The 11,143-nt window shown below is 42.8% G+C and overlaps 1 protein-coding gene across 1 annotated transcript; it reads left to right on the forward strand.

Moving 5' to 3' along the window:
- The first annotated feature begins 1,805 nt into the window (after nucleotides 1-1,805).
- AMIGO2 (adhesion molecule with Ig like domain 2) lies at nucleotides 1,806-10,576 on the forward strand. The gene is made up of 2 exons (XM_071423542.1): nucleotides 1,806-2,172; nucleotides 8,827-10,576. The coding sequence occupies exon 2, from the start codon at nucleotides 8,900-8,902 to the stop codon at nucleotides 10,463-10,465; it is 1,566 nt and encodes a 521-aa protein (XP_071279643.1). The 5' UTR covers nucleotides 1,806-2,172; nucleotides 8,827-8,899; the 3' UTR covers nucleotides 10,466-10,576.
- Nucleotides 10,577-11,143: the final 567 nt, after the last annotated feature.

Raw genomic sequence — 11,143 nt, forward strand, 5'->3', positions numbered from 1 at the left:
TCTGCAACGAATGCTTATTGGCAGATGACCTCTCTCTATAAGCTGAGCAACTCATGAAAGGATGATCACAACTCCCATCAATTTTTTGAGCATCTGGGCCTTGAGATCTCCAATATAAAAAGCATATCCCAGTCAGCATTAATGTGAAAAATAAAATTGAAAATCAAAGTTCTAATTGCCTTAAGTATTGGACTTCACTTTGATCTGGATTGTGCCTTCCCCAGAGCAATTATTCCTATGTCCAGGTCTCATGGCTGGAATCTAAATAACTTAGCTACAAGCAGTACTGTCACATTGCACCTACCAGTCCTCCACGCTTACTGAGGTATGAACAAGCTGCAATAAAAATCCTTAGTATTTTAAAACCAGTCTACCTCAATCAAAGGGTGCACAAAACTCACAAATGGACAGCTGCTCCATATGGTAACACATAAGGAATTTTCATTCCATAAGTCTTTAGGAAGAATTCAGGCTCAACATTTTCAGTTTTGAAAACAGGGGAAGGAAGACTACAAAAGTGATTACCCTCTTCCTCAGACTGTATTAGTAATGTGATCAACTTAAATTTCACCCAGTATTTTATAGTATCAAGGTCATCAGGAAAGTTTAATGGTTTAGTATAAATGAAGACAACATAATTCTTTAAACAAATGAATATTCCAATGGAGAGTCTGAAACAAACCAGTGTTTAATCGATAACCTCAAGATTAAAATTGCTTCAGTGCTGTATAGCCTAACTGCATAGAAATTCAGCACAAAATAAGAACAATTAATAAAAAGCTGATTTTTTTATGATAAGGTAGTGCTCCAAAAAAATCTTTTAAATCAATAGCTGTATCACCTATATCTCACCAGGCTTTGATCTATATTGAATCAGATCTTTAACATATATCTTGTATCATAGTAAAGAATTTCAGTTTGCCTGTAGGATGAATTCTAGGACAAGGAGCCTTTTAGCTTTATATATAGCCACAAACCCTCATATTAAAAACCACTTTGCTATGTGCCCTTAAAAGAAAAGTGTGATTTGCAGCTGCTTTAATATGCAAGCCCATTTGCTGAGAACTGTTCTATAAACTGTATGTCTGAATGACAATAAACCCACAATGTCTGTTATTTGCTAAAGTAGCCCGTGTTCAGTTTCAGTCTCTAAATGTAGGGTACTCTAAATTATGATGGAGATGTCGTGAGAAACTTGGCCGGGGGAGGTTAAAATCGGTGTGAAACAGAAGTAAACGTGTTCTTTGACTTTCAGCTTCAGCTTTGCCTCTTCATGATCTGGTCACACTTCTCAATTTGATTTGCAGCAGTTCTCCCACAGATTCCACGGTCAAGAGAATCCCCCTACATGGCAATTAATTTTAGATAACGCCTTTTATCATTTGATAGACTCCTCTGCTCTGATCAAAGCCTAGTTGAATACGGACCTTCCGTGGGGTTGGACCATTTAATTAACGGGAGGAGGATTTCTAAGAGCTAGCACAATGCCTTTTATATTTATCCGCGCCGTAGGAACACCCCGCGGTTCCATCTCCGCACGCGGGGAGTTTCGGTGCATTTCTAACGAGGAGCCCCCGAAGCAGGGGCTTCCCCGGGCTCTCTGCCCCCGGCTGCGGGCGGGCTGCGCTGCGCTCGGCGCAGGGGCAGAGCCCACCCGGGCGGCGGAGCCTGGCGGCTGCCGGCGGGGGCTGCGGCGGGGCCGGAGCGGGGCGGAGCGGCGGCGGCCCCGGGCGGCGAGGGGCGGGGCGGGGGCACCGGGGCGCTCCTCCCCCGGGCACCGACGGCTCCGTCCCGCTGCCGCCGAAGCACCCGGGAGGGCGTCGGGGCGAGCGGCGCGGAGTCGAGTCGGGTGCTGCGCGGCTGGGGAGACCGGGAGGGCGTAGGCAGGAGGGGATAAAAACCCGCTGTGTCGCCACTGTGACTGGGAGTCTCCCGCCTTCCCTGCTCCCCCGCCGCCGGTGCCGAGCTCCGGGCCTCAGCTCCATTCCCGGGGGCAGCGGGCCAGCGCTGCCTGCGTCCGCGGGGGAGCGCAGCGGAGCCGCTGCCGCGCTCCCGGCGTCCCGCAACTTCCCCCGGAGCCCAGCGGAGCGCGGCATGCGGGGCAGGGGCTGGAGGCGGCGGCGGGGCCGGCATCGCGCTCCCCGGACATGAAGCGGCCATCGGAAGCTCCAGGTAACGCTGCCCGGCGGGGTGGCGGAGCAGACATCCCCCCGGTAGCCAGGATCACGGGGGTCAGGGTCCGGAGGGGCTGGAGTCGGGGCTGAGAGGGGCCGCCGGAGGCGAGCGCAGCCCGGCAGCAGGCGGAGAGAGCCGGTCCCTGCCTCCGCCACGGAACGGCGGCAGTGGCCGCGCCTGCCCGGGGAAGTCGGTCAGAGACCCCTCGGAATGGTTGTGGGTGCCCCCGGTCCAATGCCGGTTTAGCCTCTTCGGTCGCTGGGCTCTCCGAAACTTTGCCCTCCGCCGACTCCCGGTAGGAATCTGGGGCTGCAGCGGACAGTCCCCGCCGTGAGATTGGCAGGAGACTCCCCCCAAATCGTATGCAAGGGGGTTTCTCTGAAGTTTAGCCCTCAGATAATTTTTTGGAGGCGGTGAGGATCCTTCGCTGGGCAACTAAACTTTCGTAAGATCTGACATTGCTTGGAGACTGGTTACTGATACTGTAATAGGCACTGCCACTTATCATTGCATTTTTTCTTAATTATTTGCTGATCTCCTTAGCAACTGAAGTAATTTGCAAGGTTGAAGCTTGGTTGCAGCTTGATTTACAAAGTAGCATGGCAAAAGGGATGAATTTGTTGTTTCACTGATGTGTATTTCCCTTGTACCCTCTCAAAGGGATAAGAGGTGCAGAGATGTTGACTTACGTAGCTGGTACTGCTGTAAAGAGACTGTTGATTACTCCAACTGAGGCTCTGTTGTACATCACCCAGTTGTTCTTCTGTGTCTCAGTTTTCTTTAAGACAATCGAGATACCATGTTTTAAGAAAAAAATATCTCTTCAAGGAAATTCAGTCTTTAGTGAGGGATTAGTGGGAGATGATCATTTTATCTGGCTAAGGTTCCTAGGACAAATTAATCTCTAATTCAGCACGATTGAGGTCTGGCCAGATGCTGGCTGGAGGGAGCACTCCATTTGCCTTGCTGATCTCAGGATCAGCTTGCTGCAAATATGATGTAAAGCTGTTTTTTTCATCACTGTTAGGTCCTGCAGCAAGCACAGTGTAGCCCGGCTCAGGGATTTAGTCCAGTGTATCAAGACGCCTCCCAGATGTAGCTCACCAACAGTCTTTGCTGTTCAATCCATCAGGTCACTAAATCTCATGGATTACGATGTTTGGGTAATCTGTATCTGTTGAGTCAGAGATGCTGAGCACAGCTGTCAGGAAGATTTGATGCAGAGTGCCTTTTCCACTCAGGAGTGATAAAGGCAGAGTAGAGCCTGGGGACTGAGGCGAGGTGGCTGAATATTTCCTCTTGACAGTATCATGCACACACAAGGAATGTGAGTTTATGCAGACCTTCCTTAAAAATATAACTTTTTAAAATACTAGTTGCATAGGGTGCCATTAGTCTATGTGTAATTAATGGCTTTATCATGTACTTGAACAGGATTCATAAAGTTGGGACTAAAAGCATGAATAATTACACTTGTATAATGTTGTTGTTATCATTTAATAAAACCTCATTCTAAAAATCACTTTTGCTTCTGAGTTCATGAGGAACCTTTGTCAAATGTCATGCCAGAAAAAAAAATAGAGATGTGAGAAAACAAACACCCAAGCCATCTTTTTTTTTTACATTTATTTCATGTATTGTTATGTTTGACTAGTACAGCCCTAATTCATCTGATGTGTAGACTGGTATCGGGGGAGAGCATGTATGTGGACATCAGAAGTCAGTGAGAGGTGCAGAGATGTATTATTGTCTTGTGGGCTGCTGAGACTGGAGCAAGACTCAAGAGAAGACAATCACAGGAGATGTGGTGCAGGGGAAGGAGGTAGGGGATGTAGAAATGGTGTGAACCTTCTGGAGGATGAACAGAGGTCCTTAATGTTTTCAAGTGCTTGATCTCTCTAAAGGCTCAACACTATTCCTGCAATAGTACATCAGACAGCAGGATTATGTGCAAATACTTGCATTTTCACTGTGCAGAAAGTACCAGCCAGATGTGGGACTGCTTGCATCACCAGTGTACTGGAAAATGCTTTACAGTCAGAATAACATCTACCAATCCAATTTTTTTTAACAGTGAAAAGACTAATAGTAGTGTTTGCAAAATATCATTCCAGTGAATTGTGAACTCCAGTCCAATTCACTGCTTAAATTAAGATGTGCTACATAAGGTTTTTTTAGCAAGGTCTCAAATGAACTGGGAGAGGTAGTTTGGTATACAGATTCCACTAGAGAAACAGCAATTACCCTGAAGGTATTTACAGAGGATAAGAAAACTGCTGTAGATATTATTAATGTCACATTAGTGAGAGAGAGAGGCCAGAAAAAGGAGAAAGGAGTGTTTAGGACATTAGTTGATCTTCAAGTGATAACTGATGTTGAGACTGTATGTTGCCCAGCAGTCCCCTTTTCCTAGTTCTGAGTGCTCATTACTTTTAAAAACAAAACGACAAACAACCCCCTCAGAAATAAAAAACCAGGAACAAACACATCAAAAAGTTCAAAACAAGAACTGAATCCTTAGCTTCTCTCAAATGTGATTGGTTGTAGTCAATTTTGCTGTTTCTGACCACAGAGAATTTTCCCTATGATAGCAGGATATGTCCTACCTTTCTTCTTGAACAGTTAAGAAGCATGTGCACCATTGCTGTTCAGATAAATAATCTCAGGGAGTAATGTGGTTTTGGCACTGAACTTAAAATACTGCATTTTAACATCACAAAAGAATTATTTCTTTGATCAGAATTCAAGAACAAAACTCCCAACCATGTCCTTCGCTTTACTATAAATCAGAAAAGGTGTCTACCCAGCTCATTCAGAAATACTGGTGAAGTGCTTGGCCAAAGTCTGTTGACACAGATTAGCTAATAGTATTCAATAACAATATCTCTCTTGAGAAAATATGCAATATTGAAATTTGTAAAATAAGTCTTCTCTAAGACCTGAAGTAGTGTTACTGGGATGAAACAAAATGCCAGATTTTTTAATATAGGGCTTGTTGCTGGCTTTGTTCTTCTTGCCACTTAACACATTACAACCCAGAAATGTTTATGCAGGCATTTTGAGTAAGTTCAAATGATCACATACCCTATAAATATTTATGTTGAACATGCTTGGCTTTGCAGAACATCCTGGGTAGTTTGTGCAGTAGATATGGGGAACACAGGTTGAAGAGCAGGCTGCAGCTCAACAGTCCTACTCTCCAAAAGAGCAAAGAACCTGTTGGGAATGTAGGCACTACACTGTGTGTTGGGCATGGAAAGGAACTGCTCATCAGGGTACTCTGTAAATATTCTTGTGTGTTCTGTGGTATGTTTAGGATTTCTGTAATTTGGATTTGCCCACACAGACAAGTCAAGTTATCTGAAACAGTTTTCATTTTGCCACTCCAGTGAGCTTTGAAAATGGACAATCCAGTTTTTAGCCCTTGCAAACTGTTTTTGCTCCTCAGAACTGTAAGGTGGTATGCTGATGTACACCAGTAACTGATCTGTGTCTTCCCATGGGATTTGGTTGCAGACTAGCTTGGAGTTTCTGATGAGATAATTGCAGGCATGGACAGAAGCAAACATGCAAGGTTGCCTAGTGTATTACATTTGGTTACCCTTACAAACCTGAGCATTGATCTAGTACATCCTATTCAGAGTATCTCCAGCACCACAGTTATTTTCAGCATGGGAAATTATTTTTTTAAGTGCCATTCACTTGTTGCAAGTGCAGTTATATTAAAAATTAGGCTGCATAGCTTGCAGAATCAGGCATTCACACGTTAGTGGGAAAGGCAACCTTTGCAGCAGCTGTTCATCTCCTGTTTTGTGCTTGCTTTATAATCCAGTCTTCAGGTGCATGGTTTTATGGTAATGTAGTTTTCAGATGCCTTATTTCATGCAGTAGACTAACTAAATGTGCCATTACTAAATACCTTTTTCATCTGCCAGGGTTTTTGCATCGTGCCTTATGTCTGTATACCATACAAATTCACACCATGGTACGTAATTATTTTTGATGGCAGTTTCTCTAATGCTTCACCCTCTTGAAGAACTTGTATCTATTAATTGTTGCTGTAGACCACCTAACTAGCAAAAACAAGTAAGGAGCTTAGGACTGATTAAAAAATGCTCCTCTGGATTCCTAACTTTCCATTGAAAACCCCATGTGGTTAGAGGCTTCAGGAGACTTTAAAAGCCTAGAAGAAATTATGAATCCTGATATTAAACTTTAATTCAAAACAAACAATTTATTTTTTACAATATTTCTATAGCTAAAACCATGTTAGTATATCCCTTGTATAAACAAGGAATCCCTATGCAATCAGAAGTGCCAGTCACAGCATTTTGACTCTCTTCTCAGCACTTCCTCAGATCAGTCCTTCCCAAATTTAACATGCCTTCCTTATTTTATAAGTGCCAAGCTGGTGGCTATAATATATTCATTATTTTGTAATAGTCACCAATTCAGATAGTTTGCCTGATCTCACAGGAATTGTGTGGCAAAGGCTAGGGCAGCTGCAGTTCTCAGGGGTAAGGATTTCTCAAGCTCTTGATGTAATCACCCATTCTTTTCCCTGTTCTTCCTCAGAACCTGTGCACAGTGTCAGGAAAGGTTTGGGGGAACATTGAACAATCCTGTAACCAAGGACTATATATAAAATCTAAAATAGAAAGAAAACTGGAATTCTGACACTTCAGTTTTGAACATTTGACTTGGCAGTCTTGCAATTCTCTTAATGTTTTTTCCTTTTTTTTTTTTTTTTTGGAATGCAAACAAAGCCAATGTATATATAAGTTCTTGTGAAAAGTGAAATGTTCTATTCTCCCATGCTGCCTTCATATTTCTTCTTTTAGTGTTTTAGTGGGTCATTAGAAAGTTCAGCTCTTTAGTTTCATAGCACATCTTCTACCACTTGACTTAAGAGTAGATTTGTCAGCTGAAGGCAGCAGCCTGACAGATTGGCAGAGGGTTACAGAAGAGGGGAATAAAGAACTGAGGAGGAGTGAAATTTTTTGCCTTTTGCATATATTAATTAATTGCATCGGTAGTCTTAGGTTCTTAAGCAGCAGATGTAAATTCCCTGGAGAGGTGTGCTCCAAGTTTTACCTCCTGAAACTCTTGTTTGTCTTCTGCTTAGACCTCTTCTTTCCCTTTACACCCTTCTCATCTGCTTTTCTAGTCTCATATGCCTTAAGTGACTTCTGCATCCTCAGACTACCTCCTCCTCAGTTTCTTTAGTGACAGTGATGATGCTCCATTAGCATCCACCTCCCCTGGTTTTGCTTTTCCTTCCCTATGTGTCTCTTAGCCTTCTCTCTCTCCCCTTCTTCCACTACCTCTCTGCCCTGCTGCCCTTCACCATGTAGGTCTTGATTTTAATTTTTTTGCCCTCAAGACTCATCTTTTCTTCATCCATCTTGCACCATCAGAGAATACAATTTCTTCTTTTATTTTCCTCCTTTCCATCTGAGGCTGCTTCTTTTTCCTCATCCTGCTGTCCACAGGCTCCTGGCCATAGCCACTATCAGCAGTGCAGAGCAGACATTGCAGGGTTTGCCCTGCTCAGATGCTGCTCCAACATGTGGGTGAGATTGGAGAAATGAGTTTGAGGATAATAATGTGGGGGCTGAATACCACATATGAAGTTTGAAGGGGTGACAATAATCAATGCAGATGAGCTTGCCTGTGAATTTACTGAAAAACTCAAACAGGTAGGGAGAGTAAGAATCAACAGAAATGTTTATTCCTCTGCTATGTCTGTCTACATTTTCTCAGAAGATGCTAAAAAGCATATCCCTTAGCACAGAATCTCTACTGTGCCAAATCTTACATCCCTGTTTCAAACAATACTGACTCTAAAATAGTCTCAGAAAAGAGTTGGGGTTTTTCTATCTACATACGAGCAAAATATTTTTTTCTTTACTATGTTTTGAGAAAGAGCTGACTCATCCTTACTGAATAGTCCCAAAACTTATGCCTGAGGTAAGGACTTCATAGATTTCTTCCTCATTACTTATATTGGCAAAGGTAAAAGAAGCAGAATACAAAATATTGTCATTGAACAACTTTAATAACTTTGAAAATAGGCTGTTGCTACCTGAACCATAGGTTACTAAATAAAGAAAAGAAAGAAATTCATATGACATTTAAAGCTAGAAAGCCTGAGAAAATTCTTTGCTTGAAAATGTGTGACATTTTCTGATTATAAAGAAAAGCATGTTGGAACTGCTTCCCACTTGACAAGAAAAAAAACATTTTAGGATGAGGCTTTTTCTTTCTTCTGCTGGGAATTCTATCTCTGTTGGTTTGGAAACAGGTAGAGGTTGTCATTGCCAAGTCATGCTCCACAGAGGAACATTTCCAATTTTTTATTTTAATGAACTGTCAGAAATTGCATTACTTTGTCGAAGACTGAAGAATTGTTGCATTCTTTTTGAAGACAAAAATACGTTATCTAAAGTATATATATTGACACATGAATGCAGAATTTCATGTTTACATAAAACAATGTTAAGTTTACATCACCTTAGAACTAGATTATACCATTAATTGTATGAAACCCTAAGGATTAATTCCCTGTATTTTTCAAAAGGCATAAGAAATCATGCAGAGTATGAATGGTAAATGTTAACGTGCTGTACCTGTGTATCCCTCTTTTGACAGCAACGAGTGCAAAGCTAACTGCACAAGTCATCTGTGGCAAGGAGCACTGGGAGACAGCTAAAAGACAGTGACAATGTCTTTAAACTGGTGGACACTTCCTACTCGACTTGGAGTTGTTAGAGCGAACTGCAGAGGACTCGCATGCCTCTTGGTCTTCACTGTGAGTGTTTGTGGCAGTGCCCCAGGGATGTGTCCAGCAGCCTGCATCTGTGCCAGTGATATCATAAGCTGCACTAATAAGAACCTCACTCGAGTGCCAGGAAATCTTTATAAATGTATGAAAAGGCTGGATCTGAGTTATAACAGAATTGGGATTTTGGAGCCTGAATGGGTCCCAGTGCTGTCTGAGAAACTGAACACTTTAATAGTCAATCATAATAGCATTAGCAGCATTAGCACTGGAAGCTTTTCCACAACTCCAAATCTGAAGTATCTAGACTTGTCATCCAACAGCCTGAAAACACTGGGCAGCCCTGTGTTTCAGGAGCTAAAGGAGTTGGAGGTTCTCCTGCTGTACAACAATCAAATAACACAGATCGAGTCTTTAGCCTTTGGAGGATTGTACAAATTACAGAAACTGTACCTAAGCTACAACTTGGTCTCGCATTTCCCACTGGACTTATATGTTGGAAAACATAAACTGACAGACCTTGTGTTGCTGGACATTTCCTTTAATCACATCCAGACGATGCCTGTTCAGCGCCTGAGTTCAGTGCCAGCCAAACAACTTAGTGGAATTTATCTTCATGGCAACCCGTTCTATTGTGACTGTGTCCTGTACTCCATGCTAGTCTTCTGGTATCAAAGGCATTTCAGCTCAGTCATGGACTTCAAAAATGAGTACAGCTGTTTGTTGCAGTCAGACCCAAGAGATCATAATACACTGCCTTTACTGCACGACAGCGTTATGAATTGCTCTGAAAGTACTGTCAACAGCTCTTTCCAAGCCTTTGGGTTTGTTCATGATGCCCAGGTTGGTGACAGGCTGATTGTACACTGTGACAGCAGAATCAGCGATACAGGCACACAGTTTGTATGGGTTAGTCCAGACAATAGATTGCTGGAGCCAGACAGGGACACCGATAACTTCAAGGTGTTTCCTAATGGCAGCCTGGAGATAACAGATGCCCAGCTAGAGAACTCAGGGCTGTATTCCTGCATTGCAATAAATAAGAAAAGACTATTAAATGAAACCATAGAGGTCAGAATAAATGTTAGCAATTTCACAGTGAACAGGTCCCACGCTCATGAAGCATTTAATACAGCTTTTACCACCCTTGCTGCCTGTGTGGCCAGTATTATTTTAGTGCTGCTGTATCTCTATCTGACCCCCTGCCCGTGTCAATGTAAGGCAAAAAAGAGGAAAAGGAAGCTGAACCAAAGCAGTGCCCACCCGTCCATACTGAATTCCGCACTGCCGCAGGAGCTGCCAGCCGACGAGAAGAAGGCCAGCACTGGTAAACGGGTGGTTTTCCTGGAACCCGTGCACGAACCAAAACAGAGTCAGAATGGGAAAGTAAAACTGTTCCCCAATGACAGTGTCATTACAGAGAGCATCTTAAAAACTACTCGAACAAAATCCGACTCTGACTCTGTCAACTCTGTGTTCTCAGATACACCTTTCATGCCGCCAGCTTAGTTTGCTGCCTGTGTTTGTATTGTGCAGTTCCATTTCTGAATACCTCCTTTGCCTGTAGCAAACCATCAGGACAAACAAATAAAAAGAGATAAAATGTTTTAAAAAAAGGTACGTTTTGTCAGTCCTTGAACTGTGTCTCCTCTCTGTACGGGCCACGCAGCAGTGATAGCTTGTTCAGGAAAAGCAAACAGCTTGTCATTACTGCGAATGGTTTTAATGCAAGCTCAGCCTCAGTTTTACTCTCTGGTCCATACACAGCAATTTCTCATGAATGTTTAGAGACACTTCCAGTGCATACAGCTGACTCTGCAGAGGCAGAGGCTGACTCCTATGCAACACCCAGTCATGCTGATAACTCAGCTCTTCTGAAGTGTGCACAGAAGCAGCTTATGGCTAAGGAGAAAAATGTCCAGACTTCCTGCAATTCCTTTCATAGCCTCATAAAATCTTTACATAAAATCACTACAGGAAAAAAGTCATGATTTTTCTTGGACTGCTTGGCACAAAAGGATTTGCCACCAGAGCACCTAGCAGCACTGGGTAAATGTTTGTGGCTTTCAGCTAATAAAGTATTTGCAAATAATTGCTTGAAAGCATTAAATGAGGGGCATAATAATAATTTTATTCAAAACATAGTCATGAGATTACTTGTGAAGTGTATTTGTATTTGTTTATAAA

This window comes from Agelaius tricolor, unplaced genomic scaffold, assembly GCF_023055355.1.
Source record: "Agelaius tricolor isolate 1412-34295 unplaced genomic scaffold, bAgeTri1.0.p SCAF_3, whole genome shotgun sequence".
NCBI classification, from domain to species: Eukaryota; Metazoa; Chordata; class Aves; order Passeriformes; family Icteridae; genus Agelaius; species Agelaius tricolor.